Source organism: Python bivittatus, unplaced genomic scaffold, assembly GCF_059951505.1.
Source record: "Python bivittatus isolate LINGU-HERP-01145 unplaced genomic scaffold, Pbiv_v1 ctg000850_np1212, whole genome shotgun sequence".
Lineage (NCBI taxonomy): Eukaryota > Metazoa > Chordata > Lepidosauria > Squamata > Pythonidae > Python > Python bivittatus.
In genome coordinates, this window is record NW_028277112.1 from 40,090,658 (window position 1) to 40,113,095 (window position 22,438).

General features: G+C 38.8%; 1 protein-coding gene across 1 annotated transcript in view; it reads right to left on the reverse strand.

Annotated features, from left to right (window-relative positions):
• GDA (guanine deaminase) overlaps window positions 1-16,418 on the reverse strand; it is a 50,446-nt gene extending 34,028 nt beyond the window's left edge. Inside the window, exons 1-2 of the mRNA XM_007434503.4 lie at window positions 16,123-16,418; window positions 5,733-5,821 (exon numbers count right to left, since the gene is read on the reverse strand). Coding sequence (XP_007434565.2) covers window positions 5,733-5,821; window positions 16,123-16,245 — 212 coding nt within the window. The 5' untranslated portion in view covers window positions 16,246-16,418. The remainder of the gene's footprint in view (window positions 1-5,732; window positions 5,822-16,122) is intronic.
• Window positions 16,419-22,438: the final 6,020 nt, after the last annotated feature.

The following is a 22,438-nucleotide window of genomic DNA, read 5'->3' on the forward strand; positions in this document are numbered from 1 at the left end:
AGCTGTTCTCTGCTAACAAAGTGAAAGTCATTGTAAACATAAATAAATTGTCATAGCCACTAGAGAGATTATGATCTACAGACAATAAGTAAACTCTACACCCCATGAATTATAGCTTTAGGTGATGATAGGGCCTAAGTAAACTGCTTCAGGCAAAGCTGGTGACTTGTACAGTATTTAAGAATTTATTGAGTTCTGCTCAGACATTAAGTACTGGTTTGACCACTCTTGAACTCCGCAGTGTTGTAGTCCAGGAGCAAGGATTTGCCTAAAATCTGCCTTTCCAGTGGCAAATTACATTCTGCTGATTCTGTTGACAGAAGCAACATAGTGTGAAGTAGGGCAGCTGAAGAAATATCAATAAAGGCAGCATGCCTGCGTGTATGTGTTCCCAGTAAACTGGGAAACCTCTCTGATTTAACATGAGTGGGTAGTAAGAATAACGGTTGATTGGCTGACATAGTCGACAAACATCCTGGCATTCTCTGCCCACAAAATTGGACAGAACATTTTGATACAAATTCCAGAGAAGAAATTAAAGGTAGGGACAATTTCTGGTTCAAATATCAAAACCACATAGGCTCAGATAATAACGTTATCTGTTTCTGACAAAGGAACCCTTGACATCATAGATAAATAGAAGATATTTCAAACTATAATTTATTGTTTATGACAAGAACGGAACCTTAGCATCTTTCTTGTGCAGTAAGATTGCTGCAGTTACAATATCAAGACCTAGCAACCCATACAGGCACACAGATTGTGCCCATCACTGGATGTGTCTCTAAATTACATAATACTAAACCAGCTCCCTGAAAAATATTTTTGTTATACCACATCTTTCATATATTATTCTCAGCATTTTATCTTATGTGATTCATGAACATTCCAGCAAATATCCAGACCTTTTCTGGTTATATTAATTCTGTATCAGTTCTCTCTTATATTAGATAATAAGATTTACTGTCCTTTGATACTATTAGATCTTAATATTCATAATATTTGAAAGAAACCAAACCTGAATTTTTCAAAAACGCATTATTATATTTCTGTATCAATTCATTTTTTCTTTTTCTTTTCTCCTTTTGCTTGCTTGTTCTCTCTTTTTTTTTCTAAACAATGATTAATAAATAAACAATGCATTATTTAATTTCAGTGTACTTCTTTTACTGGATTGAGATGAAAGTATTACTCAGCTACTCAGCTGAGCAAGTCATGGGCACAAATATTCATCTCACTCACTGAAACCTAACCTTCTTCACTTGCACAGAAAACTAAAACAAAAAGACATCATGCTGCTCCACCAATTTTTTTACAACACAAGACAACCTATGCTTCTTACATCGGTTGAAACTTGCAACCTGTCCTAGCAAAGATTTTGAAATATAAATATAAAATTAACATTTTTGCCATACTAAAAGAACATTTATGTATTCAGTTCAGACTAATATAACTGCATTTATTGAAAGTAAAATCCATATTCTTAAGCCATAGTTACCACTTTGGAGCAACCATTTCATTGGAATGGCTGGCTGTACAACGGCATATTTGACATTATAACTGTACAATTACAGGTACAATGTATACTTGTTTCTGTATAGATTACCTATCTGACATTTTGTACAACAATTGCTGGTAGATTTCTGAATTGTGCAGGAGATTGACTGGCTATATACAGTATGGAATCCCAAGTTCCACAAATTGAATTTCAGTATTATAATAATGCAGTTCATAATATTCCTCCACAAAACTTGTATTTATTGTCTCCTATTTCTTCATATGTTGTTGCTGTTGTTCAATAGTTAAGTAAAGAATAAATAAAGGATAGATTCATCATCAGGTACTGGATATTACAGTTGGTTATGAAAGTTGCATTCAGAAGCAATGTATATCTAGTTGCAGGAGCAAAAAAAAAAATAGACAGCAATAGAGTAATCTGCCCTCTTCCAGATGAATTGAGACTCATAATTGCTTCTGGATGAGAAAGCCTGTGGGTATTTAGGAATGATTAAAAAGTTGATTCTGCAACAGGTGGTATAACTCAGTACATTTCAATTTTAAAAAAATATATGTATGTTCTGGGCAAAACAAACTCTTAACAATTTACTTAAGAAATAAGGGCAATCATATGAACAAATTATTCACTTAATTGTATGCAGAAAACAATGTACAATCATATAATATATTGGTTTGCCTACATGGTGCTTTAAGGCTTATCTGTAATGCCTAGTTGCCCCATCCCTAAAATGGGACAGCAACCATTTTTTGAGGGTGGAAACAGACATCAGTCTTTAATTGCATCCCTCCCATTGCAAATTGGACTTCCAGGGCATTTTCTTTCTGTAGTCTGAAAGTAATATCTTTTGTCTTAGGTCAAGTGTTAGATCAAGTATTAGACTCTTAAGTCAAGAGTCACTTTGTGTGAGATGGATGACTATATACAGTCAGGTCCAGAAATATTGGGACATCGACACAATTCTAACATCTTTGGCTCTATACACTACCACAATGGATTTGGAATGAAACAAACACAATGTGCTTTAACTGCAGACTGTCAGCTTTAATTTGAGGGTATGTACATCCAACTCAGGTGAACGGTGTAGGAATTACAAGAGTTTGCATATGTGCCTCCCACTTGTTAAGGGACCAAAAGTAATGGGACAGAATAATAATCATAAATCAAACTTTCCCTTTTTAATACTTGGTTGCAAATCCGTTGCAGTCAATCACAGCCTGAAGCCTGGAACGCATAGACATCACCAGACGCTGGGTTTCATCCCTGGTGATGCTCTGCCAGGCCTCTACTGCAACTGTCTTCAGTTCCTGCTTGTTCTTGGGCCATTTTCCCTTCAGTTTTGTCTTCAGTAAGTGAAATGCATGCTCAATGGGATTCAGGTCAGGTGATTGACTTGGCCATTGCATAACATTCCACTTCTGTCCCTTCAAAAACTCTTTGGTTGCTTTTGCAGTATGCTTTGGGTCATTGTCCATCTGTACTGTGAAGCGCCGTCCAATGAGTTCTGCAGCATTTGGCTGAATGTGAGCAGATAATATTGCCCGAAACACTGCAGAATTCATCCTGCTGCTTTTGTCAGCAGTCACATCATCAATAAATACAAGAGAACCAGTTCCATTGGCAGCCATACATGCCCATGCCATGACACTATCACCACCATGCTTCACTGATGAGGTGGTATGCTTAGGATCATGAGCAGTTCCTTTCCTTCTCCATACTCTTCTCTTCCCATCACTCTGGTACAAGTTGATCTTGGTCTCATCTGTCCATAGGATGTTGTTCCAGAACTGTGAAGGCTTTTTTAGATGTCGTTTGGCAAACTCTAATCTGCCCTTCCTGTTTTTGAGGCTCACCAATGGTTTACATCTTGTGGTGAACCCTCTGTATTCACTCTGGTGAAGTCTTCTTTTGATTGTTGACTTTGACACACATACACCTACCTCCTGGAGAGTGTTCTTGATCTGGCCAACTGTTGTGAAGGGTGTTTTCTTCACCAGGGAAAGGATTCTTCGGTCATCCACCACAGTTGTTTTCCGTTGTCTCCCGGGTCTTTTGGTGTTGCTGAGCTCACCGGTGCGTTCCTTCTTTTTGGAATATTCCAAACAGTTGTTTTGGCCATGCCTAATGTTGTTGCTATCTCTCTGATGGGTTTGTTTTGTTTCTTCAGCCTAATGATGGCTTGCTTCACTGATAGTGACAGCTCTTTGGATCTCATCTTGAGAGTTGACAGCAACAGATTCCAAATCCAAATAGCACACCTGAAATGAACTCTGGGCCTTTTATCCGCACATTGTAATTGGGGTACTGAGGGAATATCACACACCTGGCCATGGAACAGCTGAGAAGCCAATTGTCCCATTACTTTTGGTCCCTTAACAAGTGGGAGGCACATATGCAAACTCTTGTAATTCCTACACCGTTCACCTGAGTTGGATGTACATACCCTCAAATTAAAGCTGACAGGCTGCAGTTAAGGCACATTGTGTTTGTTTCATTCCAAATCCATTGTGGTGGTGTATAGAGCCAAAGATGTTAGAATTGTGTCGATGTCCCAATATTTCTGGAACTGACTGTAAATGTGACAAACAAACAAACAAACAAACAGGGTTCTTGTCTGTCTTAGCTGGTGCGCTTTCCTTCCCAACAGGCTAACTGGAGCAGTTCATTGGCCATTTGATAGAGGAAGGGAAGCACCTTCAACTGAACCAATAGTTGCCCTTATTTTAATAGCTTCTAAGACTTTTAGTAATATTTAAAACAGTCATTGTGCTGATGATAAAAGGAAGGTCTAGAAGGTATTACAGTACAAAACAGCTTCAAGAAAGGAATTTGATCTTAAAAGTTGTTGTTGTACTTGCATATATATGCATGTTATGGTTTAACTTTCTAAATATAAACTTTGTATAGATATATTCTACACATACAGGTAGTTCTCACTTAACAACCACAATTGGGACTAGTAACTCAGTTGTTAAGCAAAGCAGTTGCTAAGTAAAACTGCGACTATAGTTATGAATTTACTTCAGCTTTCCTTTGCTTTACAGACCTGTGAAAGTTGTAAATGCAAGGATTGGTCGTCAAGTTACTTTTTCATCACCATCATAACTGTGAACAGTCGCTGTATGAGACAGTTGCTAAATGGGGACTACCTATACAATGACACACATATAAAAGTATGTAAGCGCACTAAGACCTTCCCCCAGGAAGTAAAGCAATTAGCTGTTGATTTCCTGGAATAGAAAGGTGGCAGGGCACAGCAGCAGGATAAATCTCCAATGGGAGTATGTGGTAGCCTGCATTCTGGACTGAATATCTTGCAAGATGTTGCCACAGTGTCTCAGTTTATTTAAGGCAGGAGAAGCTTAAACTGTAAGCATGAATGTTCCCTAAGTCTTTTCAACCCAGTCGGCATCAGTACTACATTATAATATGTGTATGTGTGTGTACTACAGTGTTTTTTGTAATGTAAATTTTTATCAATTGTTTGAACTGATTCTCTTAAGTGCAAATTTTTATGAGACTTTTTTTACAAGAAGCATTATACAAATATTTTAAATAGATAAATGACATAAATTATACAACTGATAAATAATAGCATTGTACAAGTTTTCCAAATTATTCAGAAGGGTTTCAGATCTCCCATGAGCACAGCATCCCTCTGCTATTCATGAATATGGCCATATTTCTTCTAGGCTTTGGTGGAAGCCTGAAAAAAAGATGTGGGTGCTTTACTGAGTCGTGTAACTTTTTTTTCAGGATCACACAAAGTCCAAAACACTTCTGAAACATTTTTGAAGCCTGTACAACTCTTATTAAGTTAGAATGCCATAAAATGTTAAAATTAATAAATTGGAATGTCTTTTGGCAGAGAATGAGAAAGGAAGATACACAAATGGATTTCTTGTCAGCTAAATAGAAAAGAAGGACAAAAACAAACAAGGGTCAACAGAAATAATCTGACAAAGTCTCATGAGATTTTAAGATTTAAATTCTTACATAGTGATCCTCTTCTAATACAATAAAAGCAACTGTGGTGATTCATAGTATTTCATTAATCCTATTTGGCTTTGCCCCTAGCTTCTTTGCTATTATATCCAAACTGGTGTTACTGGTTTTTCTACTTTTAGCCAACCAGGTTTATAAGCCATACAATTGTTCTTGAAAAGAAATATGCACAAATCATCAGTTGATAATATAAAATAAAACAAATGCATACTTATTACTGAGCTCTTGTATGTCAGATGCTTTAAATCCCCACTTCTTTGCTAGTTTGTCTTGTCCATCAGCTGGTTCAAAAAACGTGATCTAAGAAAGGGTAAAAGAATAAAATATATATATCACTCTGTATGCAAGGGAATTTAGCAAATGATTATTCTATATTTTAGTTTTGTTAGTGGTAGAAATTAGGTCATATTAAATGTTTCATTTTGTTTTACTTTTAAATAGGCAATTTTCTTTTTGTATATCCTAAATAATATGATATATGTGTGTGTGTGTGTGTGTGTCTCCGCTTGTAAATATGAGCAATAAAACTAATATATTTACAAAAAGGGTTCTTTCACTGCTGTCAAATATTGCATTTGGCTCTGTATCAAGCAACTCCTTCTGTGTGATTTCTTAAGAAGCTGGATGCCAAGTTAATTGGACCATTCTCCATTGTGGCACAAATCAGTCTGATTGCTTTGCACTTGCAGCTTCCAGACACCTTGAAGATAAATCCATTTTTCCATTGTTTTTACTGCTGTTAGGACACCATTGGTAGATGGGGAGGAAGAGTTCAAAGTAGACTGCATTCTGGATTCACAGTACAGGATGGGGCCATCCAGGGCATTGGAGGAGACTAAATGTCAGGATCTGCGCAAGCTAGAACCTTCGATTGCTTTTAATTTAGTTTTCACAATGTATATTAAATGGTTAATATTTGCAATCTAATTGCAAACCGCTTGCTTAACCTGCCATTGAAGTTAGAAGGAAGAGGGAGGAGAGAATGCCAGGTGCTGTTATCTTTACACAGGCATCTCCAAGGCCAAGCGCTGTGAGAACCAGAGCAAGGTGCAAAGAATTTCAAGCGGGAAAAGAGAAGAACAAGGGGGGGGGGAGTTTAAGTTTGGGCTTAAAAAGGAAGGGTTTTGCTTTGTGGAATTAGACTCAACAAACTATAGCTGCTGTGCATTTCTCCCAATAAAGAAATCTTTGATGGAACTGTTTGGTTTCCAGAGGATTTACTGAACTTTGGGAATGAATGTGCAGACTCTGACACTAAATATTACTGGGAGGCCATGGCCAACATGCAAGCAATGCCTTTCCTTCACCATTTCTATCTGTAGCACCTCATAAACCCAAATTACCTAATCAACTAAGAAAGTTCTGCTGTTGCCAGCAATGCTGATTTTGGGGAGGTGGGGAGCTTAGTGGAGAGAGGAAGGGAGGAAGCTGGGGCTGGGTGACTATGAAGGGGAGGTACAGGGACAGACTCCCCCATTGTTTCTCAGAGGACACTTGAAGAAAGGAAGGCTTCTGAAATTGCATATATCTCATTGGCTCCAACTAGAAAGGGCCTTCTACAATGAAGATAGAGTATCATGCATTTCTGCTACCCTGAATCTCAAGGAAGATGAGCTTTCAGACATGGAGATGGAGAGAGGAAGAAATGCCTCTCCTTCCTGTCACTCTGAACTAGGAAGGAGGAGTAGGAGGAATTCCTGATCCTTTCAGAGACATAGAAAGGGAAGGGGTAGAAGAGAAGGATGGCATGGGAGATATATTGGGCTAGACTTTCCCAGCCCAAGAAAGCTGATTATGTAAATAACATGAACATCAGAGTTGCAAAACAAGGTGTCCAGTAGTGTAAGGAGAACTCTCTGGGGGGCCTAACAGTGGTACTCAGTCTCACCAGCCTCCTACCCCAATCCCCCACAGGCTGCTACTATTGAGCTTGGGCAGGAGAAAAGGAAGAGGAGAGTCATCCAGTCATTTCTTCCTTACAGGAGCATAAGGCCTGAACCCCATGAGCTCCCCCGAACCTCCTCACTCTCCACAAAGCAACTGAAGTGATGGTTCACTCAGGAGTCACAGTAGAAGGTAAGTTGATATCGCAACACCACCTTGTTCCTTCCTCCCTCCTTCCCTCCTCCTGTGCACTTTCTCCACTGCAATACCTAACCTATTTAAAAGATCAAAGCTGTGGGGCAAGAAGCAGCCCAGGATCTCCTTTGTCTGCAGGGCCCAAGGCAGCCACCTCTCTACATACACCTGAAGTTCCTGTTAAGCCATGGAAAAGACAGGAAGTAGCAATGCTGGATTTAAACTGCAGTGAATATAAGAGATGACTTGGATCTTATGTTTACAGAAGCAATCCACTAACTTCAGTCACTTCATTCTAAGACTGCAGCAGTGATACTTATTTAGCCCTATGGAGTCAAGTGTCTGAGTACCTGTCCTGTTCTAGGCCAACACACACATGCACACGAAGAGGTGGTTGCAGTGCTTTACTAGAAGTGGCTGACAAAGTAAATATGAATGCAAACACACACACACTCATATTAAGCAACAAGTCCGAATGCTTAGCAAGCTTGTCTTAATGAGTACAGTCCAAAGCAGCAGGCAGAGAGAGGAAGTAATCAGGCGAAGTCCAAAGGTCAAAACTGGGTAGAAGGTTCATCAGCTGGTCCTGGTCTAGGTCCAGATCTTGAGGGTCACAGGTTCAGAATCAAGGAGTTAACAAACGGTTGTCATCAACAGAGAAATTGAACTTGCTGCTCCATTTTAATAGAAGCTGCCCTGGTGTAGCTCACTTAATGGGGCAAGACTCCTTCCTCATGAGTAATCTCGCAGAGCGCCTTTGCTCTACTCTCTTAGCAGCCCACTGAGCACTTGCATTGGGAGGATGCGGTAATTTCCCTCCATTATCTTTGGAGAGTGGCAGCAGCTAAGTCTGCTGATTGCTGGCAGCCCCACCTCCTCTGCCTGCTCAGGCGGCAGGCAGTCTGTCCGGTGCCTCTGGAGCTGATGGCTCATTGTCTGTGGGCACTTCTGAAACTGGCTGCTCGTTGGTCTCCTCCTCTGACTCCGAATATGAGCCTACCATGACACTACCCTCTGTTGAGTTCAGGTCTGATAACAGAGAAAGCCTGACACCAAAGATGTTTTCCTATGGCATAGTAGTCTATTCCTATCATTGCTTCTGTTAAAAGTAAATTATGAATACAGGAACCACCCAAATGAAATAGGGAGCAGTCATTCTGGCTGGTATCCTAGTCTCCATTATATCTGGCAGCATCTGGCAATTTCCTGTTGCCATTGTTTCATTTTTTTTTTTTTTTTAAGTAAAAGCCCATCGTGTCCACCCTCATCCTCTTTTTGACTCAAACTCCTCATTTGTCAAGAGGGAGTTAATCCTTTTCCTAGCTGAAGATAAATAACCTACAGTTACTTCAGAATACTTTGGGCTTAATTGGGCATGGCTGGATTTCCTGGTTTTTATGACGCATTGGACCTTCAGAAGAGCCAGTTCAAGCATTTCTTGTAATACAGCCATTAGTTCAAATTCACAGGCACAGTAATAGTGATGAATTAAATAACTTGCAATATCCTACAGATCAGTAGCAACTTATTATTCATCTCAGTACAAATTACCGTAAGCTAAGCTTGTAATGTTCCAAAAGAAGATATTCCATCTTTAAATACAAAAGGAACTGTACAAGTAATTTCTGTAACTGTTGAGTATTTAATGTATTTTAGAGATGCTCCTCCCTACAATGCTTGGGGAGAGATAACTAAATATACTGCCACCAGCTGCTTTCCTTAAAGAAATCTTCCTCCCATTTTCTTTCTCTTTCTCTCTCTCCCTACAAGTGTACAGGTAAAATATTATACTGCCTCAGGACTTTGAAACCATGCGATGAGGAAGTTACAGCAGTTGTCTTTTAGGAGCCACAAGATTACTTGCTGGTTTTATTGCATAGTATTAACAGGAACACCTACTCTTCCTTTACTGAACATTACTATCAATTCTGCCTCTCAGCCTGTAAAGCCACCCTACTTATTCTCCCTTCCCACTTTTCTCTTTGTTTCCCCCTCTCCTCTCTCATATAAGAATGATGGCTGGACATTTTCTTCAAACAAAATGTGATTTTCTAATTACTGTAATCAGAAGTTACCAATCTGAAATCCAGACAATTTTTAAAGGGCAGGTGGAGATACTGTAATTGTATAAGAATGAGATATTGCAATTATGATACATACAACTTTTCTGTATTATATTTAATACTATAAAGCATGTTGCATTATGATATTGTCTGAAGTGTAATTTGATTTCTAAGCATCCTTGCTTAATACAATACTATCTGAATATAAACTGGCAATTTCAGGTTTCCCAGCCTGGGCTCAGATGTAAATTTCCTGACATTTCATGGGTTAGCTTGACACCTTGGCTTGGCTTGGCTTAGCTGATAACTCAGACATGGATACATTAGATTAGAATCTTCACTGCAGAAAAGAATAAAGCCTCATGCAATAGTTCATTTCCTACTGTTAAGTGCAAAAATTTAGACAACGTTGATATTCTCCGGTGTTTAAACTTAAGATCTGTTCTTTCCATCATTCTGAATTAATAGATATTTGGAGCAGCCCTTGGTGGCCTTGTATGTTTATGTAATGGCCATCTGGCTCTAGTCCACTCCTCCCCTACCTCAATCCTTACAGAGCTTTTCCATGAAATCAAGGTGAACAGATGCTGTTTGTGTGTTTGGCAGTTAGAATATGGAATCCAAAGGTAGATTACTTTTTTTTTTTTGCCATCCTCAAACAAGAGCATGTTAAAGTGGCTTTCTTACATGGTGATCCACAAAATACAGCATTTTGATAATAATGTAGTGATCAGTGTAAAGAAAGATAACAGGAATTCCTGCTGTAGTTTATAGATGGGCCAATCTGAAGAGCTGTCACCTCCAGAAGTGACAATACAATTGTCACACAGATAAACCTGTTCTGGGGGCCAAGGTGGATAAATATAGACTTCTGCTGCTCCCTTCTAATTTCAAGGTATAACAGCAATGAATTATCTAAAAAATAAAAAAGAAGAAATAACTTTTTAAAAAGAAGTTCTCCTCTATTAATTATTAATCATTAAATGATGTGGTCAAACCAACATCTATATATATATTGTCCCTTTCAACATTATCATCTATTACTCCTGTTATTGGATTTCTTTTCTTCTTCCATTCCAGAGTTGATAGTAGAACTTCCTCTTCCTCCTTCTCTCTCCTCCTCCTCCTCCTCTCAGTGCATCTCTGAGTGGGATTTGTCATGATCTGTTTATCTTGATTCATCAATTCAAGATACTTCATCTTGAATTCATTTGTTTCATCTATTTCAGTGTAGATATGGATTTTTTCTTCCCATGTAAATTGAATTCTAATCTGAAGAAGAATATCAGGTGATAAATTTTCCCAGATTTTCTAAGGTATTCAAAGTTTAAAGTGGACATCTTTTCTGAAGAATTTCAGATGCTATATCTTAAAATATTTGGACTCTGTTTCACCACAATATGTGTTTTCCATTGTTCTAGCCTTTTGATTGATAGTCTTTTTAACATAATAAACTTAAAACTTAATAATATATCTTGATTTTTTTTTATGAGATAATTATAGTATCCTGTCTGGCATACATTTTCCATGTCCTGGGGTCTATTGTTAATCTCTAGGAGTATACCATTTAGCAATTTACTGCAAAAGATAATATATTCTATTCTTCATGTAACTGTGTAATGTTTTTAGTTTTATTGGTGCAGTGATGGTTGGCATTCTCCAGATATAATAATTTCACATTAAATTTTGAGGTTTTCTTTTTATTAGATTAACAAAATTCCTTTCAGTGACTTCAGATGCTTTATTTGCAGTATCAGCAATGATTATTATAGTGGAGAACAACTTGGAAATGTCTTCTTGTAATAGTTTAATTACTTTTGACCAACCATTAGTTAAGTCTTTTTTCAACTCAGCAAATAGTTTAGGCAGTGCAAAAGAGGCAGATTCATTACCTTTTTTGTGCTATAAAACTTTCATTTCCATGACTGATTGTTTCTTCTCTGAGTCCCCTGAAGGAGAATATTTTATTTTATTTTATTTTATTTTATTTTATTTTATGATGCTTGGCTGCTATGCATTTTTATTTTATATTATGTATTTTATTTGTTTTATATTTTATGTATTTTGTTTTATTTATTTTATTGTAAGACACCCTGAGTCACATATGTGAGATGTGTAACTATATAAATCAAATAATGTGACATGTTTCCACATGAGCATGTAATTACATAACTAATACATATATTCAGATCTTCTGGTGAGCAACAAAATAATACTGCAGAGATGTTGAAGTAAAAACTGCAAAGAAAATAACTAATGCTTTGTACTAAACACAAATTTCATAACTGGGAGAAGTGAAATAAAGATAAACATATAGCACCAGATGGTAAGCACTGAAAGCAGGACTGTTGTCATGGTAGACAAGCTGCCAACACTATATTCATAGCCCAGCACTTTGCACTAATTTTATTATGGAACAGCAAAGTGCAACAATGTTATGCAAATATCATTTTTAGAAAGAAAGCAAATACATATGGGCAACAAAGGCCAGAGTTACTAAAAACAAATTGCAGAGGTGAGGCAATAGGATCAGTTCTGCTTCTTTTGTTTATGAGCAATGTTTGATAAGTATTCATTAATCAGACGATAAAGCAAAGGTTAGTTCATTTATATAAACATAATTTGATTTTTCAAGTGTTCATCCATTGATGCATCATAGTGAACCTATTCCACTCAAAAAACTTGGCTCTGATATTACAGCTGAAAGATAGCAGTCACCACTTTGTGAACCTGTTCCATTACAACGTACCAGCCCACAAATTGCTGAACTTGAATGAACTGATAAGATTGCCTAAGAGGATAAATAAACTGAAACAGAAGTTAATTATGAACTACCTAAAATGTATATGCATCGTGCAGACAAAGGCGCACACCTCTGGAATGGAACAAGTAGTGGGCACTCCAAAGTAAGGATTCTAGACTAAGATAGTGGCAGTGGTATGCAAGGTCTCGATTTTAGAAGTATTAGACTGAGAAAAAGATGGACAGGGAAAGGACATATTGGAGGAACTTAGAGAAAGGTGTGACTTATTATTCAAAAGCACTGCTTGCTACACTGATCCAGCATCTGATAAATTTAATAAGAATACATTGGCGGACAACAGTGAATAAAGTTAGCCAATTATGAAATTCAAAGGTGAATTCATTTCACTATACCCAAATAGTCTAAGTAATATGTTCTATTGAAAGATATTCTATCAGCGCTAGTGCACTACTGGTATATATCTGAGTACAAAAAAAGTATACTGGTTCTGTTCCAGTTATCAAAAGTTGTCTTAAATGAAAAGCCTTCCTTTACCTTCCAAGATTTTTCCAACTGTCATGTGGAAAGTATTGTTCAATAGCAAATTGTATATTCTACCCACATACACAGAAGCTAGGTTCAACACACTGAGTAAATCCATAGTGCAGTTTGATTTGGCTTTGTGTAACATATTATATGTACCCCCACAGTTTAAGAAAACATTAAGAATGTCTTGGCACAATGTGTGAAACACACACTGAAGATGAAACTGTTCTTATATAGTACATAGCTAAACGCAAGAGTTTCAAAGAAGAAAAACAACAAAGTAGAATTAGTAAAAGTCAAGATTATCTATCCTGGTGTCTCATAGAACTCATTCTAGCACATTCACTTAATATTGTCTCCTTTTTAATAGCACTGCCAAATAAGTGTTCTTGGATTCCCACTTTTTATGGCCATTTTTATTCTTGTGAAGAACAACGAGCACTAAGGACATGAGGAAACACAGTTGTGGTTAAATATACTGAAAATTTAACTGAATTAAAGGACCCATAACATAGTGCTGCACAAATCCTTCAAACAAGGGGCTTCACAACATATGAAAGATGGTGCATCTTACTCCAGCCAAGCTTGCATGGACACTGCAGAAGCTGCTTCTAGATGTCTTGTGTGTGCCTATGTGTGGATCTACAGGGACAGACACTTCATTTTACATATACAGAGACAGCCGGGAGCAGCTTCCAAAACGGCTGCATGAACCTTGAAAAAGATGTGATTTGAAGAGAGGTGCTTCTACATTTCATTTCAAAGGATTTGCATAGGCATACTAAAACAAAATATTAATTATTTTTAAATTTTACTATGTGTTCTACAGCATCAGTGAACTCCCTGAGGTAAAATAGTGGATGCCAATTTTTCAGACACTCACCCCTATTAGCTAAGTACGCTCCACTCTGGCTCCAAGCCTAAAAGCAATTCCTATTAACTGCCTTAAGCAATCACTGTTGCACAAGCTGTGATGAGCCTGCTTCAATATGTACATTGCTTAATCCTCTGAACCTAGAAACTTAAGTGGAGTGAGACAGGGACAAGTTCACCTCCTGCCTCATCATATCTCTCCATTTTGAGCCTTTCTGTATGTCCAGAACTAAGGAAACTCTTCAGGAAGAAATAAAAATCTCCCATCCCAACATAAAAAGGTGGCAGGATGAATTATTTATCCTTTCTGTTCCTTTTTTCTAATAGTATATCTACTACTATTACAACCAATAGGAGGAAAATGAATTATTTGATTTTTGCTCCTGATTGGGAATGCTGATGAACATCTCCCCAGCATGTCCCATCACACAATAATCCAGGTCTTCATTTTCCCTCTTTGGCATGTTAGGAGGTTAGACCGACATATCCTACTTGTCTTAAGACTGTTTCTGAGACTAGTTAAATAGATGAGTTTAAACAGATCTAAAAATATAAAAATCCGTTTAACACTCTTCTAAAAAAAAGAGTGGAGCCCAATAATAGCTCTCGAATGAGCATGTTCTACGGTCTAAGAATGGAACAGGAGAAAGCCACGTGTCTGCTTTTGGTGGTATCCTTCCAATAACTAGACTCACTGGAGCTTTTCAAAAAACAGTCTTCCCCCTTATTTTTATACCTTTCACACATCCTTGTCTCCATTGTTCTATGCAGCAACCAGATGTGGCAAAGAATAATTTTCAAAAGAGAGTGGAAGATAATGATTCAAGAACCACCAAGTGCATGTTGTTGCTATGCCCAACACGTTCATTTATTACGCATTGCAATCATGTGTTCTCTACACACACACACATATTTGAAAGTGTATGAGCTTGTACAATAATATGCTTCATTAAGCTTTTAACTGTATACTCACCAATGAATGCGGAACATATACTTCCTGTTAAATGAGCATCTAATTAGACCAGAGTTTTCTGGCATCTAAGATTACATAGAGCCAGATGGCTAAAGTAGCAAAGCCCGGAAGCTTTGCCTGATACTGCTTATATAATGGTTGAACAAATATTGTCCTTGCTGATGTGGCTAGTGGAACCAAATATCTGAATAGGTGAAATAGTGGGGGGGGAAATGCATATGAAAACCTTTCTGCAGGATTTCATATTACAAGGTAGTATTAAACAATATTATCTTGGATTAAAGCAATCAGGTGAGCTGAACAGAAGATCAGAACTGAATACTGTCCTGAAACATCTAATATTTTATCTCCAACGTTCTCAACATTTTTATAGCTCTTTATCTCCTTAGAGAGAAAGGGTGCAAATTCTCAACACTCCCAGTACTAATTTATTCTTCACAACAAACACACCAATAATATCATGAGGTTTTCTGGGACATTAGTGCAAAGGAGTTTTTATGTGACTGAATATAACATCAGAATTAAAAAAGACATCTAAAGATGACAAGTGTTTCTTTATATATGTATAAAGCAGACTTTCTCTTCTATATAGACAAATAATAAAAAGGCTCAGGGGATAGCAGTATTTAATATTTATTTCTATCATATTTTTTTGCCGTGCTCTGATAATTGCCAGCATTGGAAACACGCGTTGCAACCCTTCCTAAAACAACGTATCTTGAATATCTCTAAAGTCTATCAAGTCCTTTTTGTAGTTGGCATAATTTACCCACCTTCCTAAACTGCCATTTAAAAACCGTAAGAGACTTTAATGTACTGGAGACTACCACACTTTCTACCAACAACTTTTCTATCTTCTCATCATTTCCGTATTTCGGATCCATTTAAAGCGATCCCTTGGGGCGATTCTCGAAAGCCGGAAAGCTAGCTCACTGCTTGGGAAATGGATTTGATGAAACCAAACTTCATTTTTCTTTTTCATAGACGTTACGTAAGTTCTGTGAATCATGACAACCACCCGCCCTTCCGCCTTCTCACTATTCTACATCGAGGTTTCTGTAACTGCCGGGTTTTTCGTGTTAACGGGGGAAAAACGGGTAAAAATATCCCTTCCACGCGTTATATAACCGTCCTGCCCTCACACTTCTCCCTCGCTCCCACACGCGGTCCCGCCGCCGCTGACCGGTCGCGCTGCCGCCTTTTCTCCTTCGCGACCCCTCAGGGCCTCCGCCACCCAGAGCTCATCCTTCAGCGCCCATGTGCCAGGGGAGGCAGCAGCTGACAGCCCCGCGCTGCCCTTCCCTCCGACCCTTCCCAGGCTCACCTTCCCGCTCTCCTCTACACCCAACAGGTGGCCTTGCAGGACGACCATAGGTGAGGCGCAGGTGGAATGGACGAAGGTCCCTTTGAAAATGTGCGCGAGCGGCGCAGCCTGCGGGCGGTCCATTGGGCGCGCCTCTTGGCGGGACGGGATCAGGCGGGAGAGGGGCAGCAGCGGCGGCTGGAGGGCGTGCAGCCTGCCGTTGGAGACGGAGGCTGCTGTTGAGGTAGCTCCCAGCAGTTAGTCCCAGCGTGTCCAGAGCAGCGCCCGCAGCACTGTCACCATCTCTCCTCCCCCATTTAAGGACTCTCCTCTTTAGGGGTGTGATTACAATCGACTCTCGTTGCTCCCTCACCTCCACCCAGTGGAAGCTTATGTGGGAGCGCCTATCGCCTTCTCCTCAGCCGGTCCTGAGGGCAGCAGGTGCGAATGGCTGGGAGTTACTTAGAGATTTATACAAAAAAATGAAGAATCATCCTTGTTAGTAGATGACAGCAGGCAAGCACATTGGCCCCAGTATCGTTGCTCCGAAGGTGAAGAGGAGGAGGGCAAAGAAAAAAAACTGTTGATGGCCAAAATCCTTTATTAGATTCAGAACAAAATAGATAATTTTATTAGAATAATAATCCTAGTAATAATGTAATAAAAGTAGCCTGAGTGTGTGACTAGCACACTACATGTACCTCTGAGTTGATGAGATGCACGTAACATATGTTGGCTTGCAAGGTAGTCTCTAGATCAGTGTTTTTCAAACTTGGCAACTCAACAGGCTACTGGCTGGTGAATTCTGGGAGTTGAAGTCCGTACATCTTAAAGTTGCCAAGTTTGAAAAATGCTGATCTAGATCCTAGTTTGCATGGAATTGCAAGAGTATGCTTGGGATAAAACTGGGTTGTGGCTACCCTTGTGACACACTAGCCAAAATGGGCCCAAACTATCAGTCCCTTACCATTAGCAAGGAATGCTGGATGTGGCATGGGTATGACTGTTCCAGAGAACTCAAGGTTTCTGCTAGAACTTGATGGGGTTCCATAAGGGGCAAAGAAAACAGTTCAGCTGACTACAGGGCCTCCAGGAATGTGCATAGCAATTTTTCTAAGATACAGAGGAAGGTATGGGCCTTGTCAGCTGACATTTAGAAGCTTTGCATCCATGGTTTCCATGGGCTGATAAACTTTGAAAACCCCTGATTTAGTCCACACTTTATTAGAAAGCTTAATGAGAAACCCTCAACTGACCAACGTCAAGATGACTGTTAGAGTCAGTATCTGTGGACCCATCTGGTGATGGCCATAACATATGGAAGATGTGACTTGGAATTGGAGAAGAGTAAATGATAAAGAGGATGAGTTAAGACATTAGATGACAGAAAGAAGAGAATGTTGCATGTTGGTAAAATGAAGAGAAGGGGGAAGAATGTAATAGATCTGTTTGAAAGTAGTCCAGTGTTTTGGAGTGGAGCTGATGAAAACATGCAGGGGTGTAAAGGTATAGGTTTAATGATGAATGAAGAGTCTAAAATATATTTCAAAAATGGTGTCATATAGGATGTTATAGGTGTATACGAACATAGGAATTCATAACTTGGATACATGCTACATTCCAGTCAGTGGTGATAATAGAAAAACAAGAAATGAGTTTTGGAAACATTAAGAATTAATTAATGATTGATCCTGAGGAAAAAGATGTTCTGTTGGGTGACATGAATGCATGTGTGAGAACAATATGAGAGACTAAGCTATTTTGGCATTTGGAGATCCAAAATATAGGAGATGATGATTTAGAGAGCATCTGCTTAGAAAATGTCTGTTTGGATTGTGTGATTTAATCATAAGACTGCTCATGTGCCCACATGGGCCAGATCCACACTTTCTGCTTTACCCCACCACCAATATGAGTGCAATAATGGATGATATTGTACTCAACTGACTCCCAGTCTGTCACAAATGCATCCCTCAGTCATATTTTGACATTCACCTTCAAAAGTACTGAGCCATCTTAAACCCTTCTGAGTAGTTGTTTTTACCATGCTTCATTCCAATCTAACAACATCCCATATCCAGTTGGCTAAAGTGCCCAGTATACCCAGTCCCCTCCAATGGCTGGTTGCTGCCCTGTATTTCATCCTGCTATATTTTCTACTGATCAGCAGCTTCCCTTGTTTTTCTTCCAGCTGATCCATTCATGGAGTCCAGTGAAGTGTACTGGCTATTGTGTTTTTCCCACCTGTGTTCCATTCTTAGACTTGCCAGTGGCTAACCTTTGGGTTGCTGGCCAGCGTGAATGAAGCATATTCTTCCTTCTTTCCCACCCTGGGTCCACTGTACTAATGTGCAGATAGACCCACTGTACAGGTACTAATGTACCTGTAGGCACATTAGAATGAAGCTACAAAATTTCAATTAACATTACTTCTTTGTTTCTATCAACCAAACCATCAGTTCTTCCTTGCTATGAAGTTTCTATGGATCGACAGTGGAAAGAAGGAGCAACACATTCCCTTTGATGTAATTATTGTAGCATCAAAGCAATAATGATACAAAAGGGGGAAAAATAAGGTTCTGCATTAGTATCAAACAAGGGAACTTAGGAAGGGGGTGTGAAAGCATCCATGTGTGCAAATATCTGGGAAAGCCGAGGGGAAAAATATGGACTACTGAAGAGGGAACAATGCCTAAAGGAAAGGTATTGGTAGACCCACCTACACAGGGGTCAGCCAATGAAGCTCACCTTCCCTCCACTGTTGAGAAGGGCAAGAAGTAGGGGAATGACCAGTCAGAACCTGAGACTGGTAGCAATTATCCAGACTGAGCACTAATATGGCCCTATTGCAAAATCTCTTAAACCCATACTGGAATTTGTTAAGTTAGCTTCAGGAACAATCAGGAGCTAAGCACCTTAGACTGCCATGTGGAATGGCCCATAGAAGGCATGTCTGATTTGATTGTTATGATGAAAGATTGTGAAAATTAGTGAAGGAAAATTAGTGAAGGATAAATTTATCCTAATCACCCTTGGGTGATTAGAAGTTCTGACTATTTATTTATTTATTTATCAAATTCATATAGTACCCATCTCACTAATGTGCTTCTGGGTGACATACAATAAAACAATTAATAAAATATAAATAAGATCACAGCAGAATGTACCAAAATCTCACATATAATGCAACTATCTCATGAACTCCTCATTACCATGGGATCCTCAAGCCTGCTGAAAAAAAAAAAAAAACTATTTTAAGGGAATTCTGGAAGGACAATAGGGATAGGCTGGTCCATAAATTCCTATCACAACCAAAGGATCAACATTCAGTTGATCTGAAAAAAGCAGACCCTGCATGTGCAGGAAAAACACTAGGAAGAAAAAAGAATATGGTCAAGGCTAATCTCATCTCAGGGGCAATAATGTTCTAAAGGGCACATGCTACAGCAGAAAAGGATTGACTCCTGGGTCCTGTCAGATGGAACTCCTTAGCAGATGGCACCTGTAATGTGCCCATCCTGCCAGACTTGATGGGATGGGTAGATGTAATCAGGGAGAGGCGATCCCTCAAATAACCTGTCCCCATGCCATGTAGGGCTTTAAAGGTCAAAACCAGCACCTTGAATTGAACCCAGAAGCAAACTGTTTACTGCTTGATTGTGTGCCTGGTGGTAACCTTTGTTTATCTCACCAGATGATTGCTGGTGAGGCGATCTTCTGGTCTTTTGTCTCTTTTGTCTCTTTAGAATAGTACGTAGAAGCTGTTTATCTCTATGTGTCTGTTAATTGCTGCCTTGTCTGAATACCAAGCTTCCAAGAATTCTCTTGCAGTTTTGGATTTAGCTTGGTCTAAAATACTGACAGTTTCCCAGTTAAACCTATGTTTAAGTCTGTCCATGTGTTGTGAGATTAAGGAGTTTTCATCATGTCTTCTGACTGCTAGTTGGTGCTCGTGGATGCGCTCTGCTAGTCTTCTGCCTGTCTGTCCTACATAGTGTTTGTTACAGTCCTTATACTGTATGTTGTGGATGACTCCTGTTTGTGTCCACCAGGCACACAATCAAGCAGTAAACATATGCTAATCAAGGAACTACCAGAGGAGCAAAACGAAACCCCCACACCCACCAGCAGTGGCAAGGCAGGCCACAGTATATAAATAGAGAGCAAACCCCATCCCATTTAGCACTGGAGATGTTACCTAGCCAGGTAATGAAATGTTTGCAAGAAAAGAACCAAGCTCAGAGAACCCCAAGGACTCCGCATTTCCTTTAATCCTAGCAACATTTATCTACACTTTGCCATGAAACAAGCAGAGGCAACCATGGCATTTGAGTTATTGCCATATATTCTGTCTGTGATACTGTCTTTGGAGTATCAATTACTATAGAATAAGGTGAATAGAGTTGTAACAAGGACTGATATGTGGTTTATCAACTTTATTAGCTTCCAATCTATTTAGGTTTAAGTGCTGGTTTTGACAGTTCTTCACTCTTTGCAACATTGGTTACCTTACTAACTATGGTATAACACTTAGTGAAATAACGCATTTCCCTTGATTTTACTAAACATAATTAGCTGACTGCTTATATAGGTAGCAGCACCAGCTAATCTTGATTACTCTTAAAAAGCCAAGTGGAATTTTGTCTTGGTTAGTTGCCAAGAAAATTACATAGATATGTTCACTAAGTCACTAGGAGATAAGGCTCAGCTTGGAAAAATCTTTACTTTTAAATTAACTCATGAGACCACAAAGATACACATTCATGAGAATTTGGTTTAATCTTGGAAAAACACTAGGATTTTGAATAATAATTGCTGTTCAAGATTTACTTGCAACATATCCTTTTCCAAAAAAGAACTGCCAAGGATATGTTGGATACTTGAAAAATTATCTACCAACACATTTATTTGAGGATGTGATATGGATATAACAGGTTAAAACAGCCCTTTCTTTGGTTATTTTATGTAATATTCTGCAGCAACGTATCATTTACTTAGATATGGTTATGTGTTTGTACGCATATGGGTAATACTTTAGCAGGAACACTACAATCCTAAACAATGGTTTTGATTACAGGTATTCCTATGCATTTCATATTTTTAATGAAAAGTACTTCTTCCTTGGTTCTAATAACTAACTTGTACAGATTATAGACTCACTGGCTCCCATGATAGTGCATAACTACTGAAGAGTGCAGGCTGGGTAGCTCTTTATCATGTACATTCTGAGCCCTATTATCTTCTTTGGAACTTATACTTGAAACTTGGTTCAAAGTTTTCAGTTTGGTCTGGAAAAAGACTCATAAATTAAGAAGCTTGGGAAATTGTTAGGGAGTTATTTTCATGTGCTTCTTCTGATGTCTGAAGTATCAATAAAGGCTTCCCCCATTGATTAGATTACCCAGAACCAGGTTGCCAGTCTGATTGCAGGCCTAAGGCTGCCAGTAGACCTATGAGGAAAACCTTTAAATTGACCAGTCCAGAGATATGGTGACAAAGTAATCTAGTCCTGAAAAAGTTCAAAATAATTTTGCTTCTGCCTTTTTTTCTTTTAATGTAGACTTAAAAGCAATTAGAAATGCAGAACCTGCTCATAATGACATTATCAATGTCATTGTCCTGACCTATCATAAGTTCAGGTTCACAGTCACTGAATCCCTTATAATATTTATCTGAAACATAAAAGCCTCTTAAGCTACCTATTTTGACAAATTCTTTTGTCTTGTGTGCCTACTTTTGGTCTTGAACTAGACTCTCTGAACTTTGATTTGGCAAAAGACTGATCCAGGGTTCAGCTTGTTTTCTAGAATGTTCATTGTTCCCTTCCACCATCTTTGCTATATTATGGGGTATAAGCCCCATATCCAGAACCAGAGACATTCATTCATTCATTCATTCATTCATTCATTCATTCATTCATTCATTCATTCATTCAATTTATACAACTGCCCATCTCCCACATGTGACTTTGGGTGGCTTACAAAGTTAAAAACAGAAAAACAATACAAAAAATAACCAAAAACCCCACATAACCACAAAAACATTAAAACCATAAAAACCATACAAATATAATCAGTGGGAGAGTGCAGTCAATTAACTAAGAATATAGCACTTTATAGGCTCCCACGACCACTACCAGATCCCCAGGCCAGATGGCAAAGCCATGTCTTCAGCCCCTTTCAGAAGGCCAAGAAGGTTGGGACCAATCTGGCCTCAGTGGGAATGGTAGGGCAGGTGCCACAGCAGAACAGGCTCTCCTCCTGGGTCCTATCAGATGAATTCTTTCATGGATGGGGCTGATACCCCAAAAGAAACCCTTTTGTTTCTTTCTTAAACT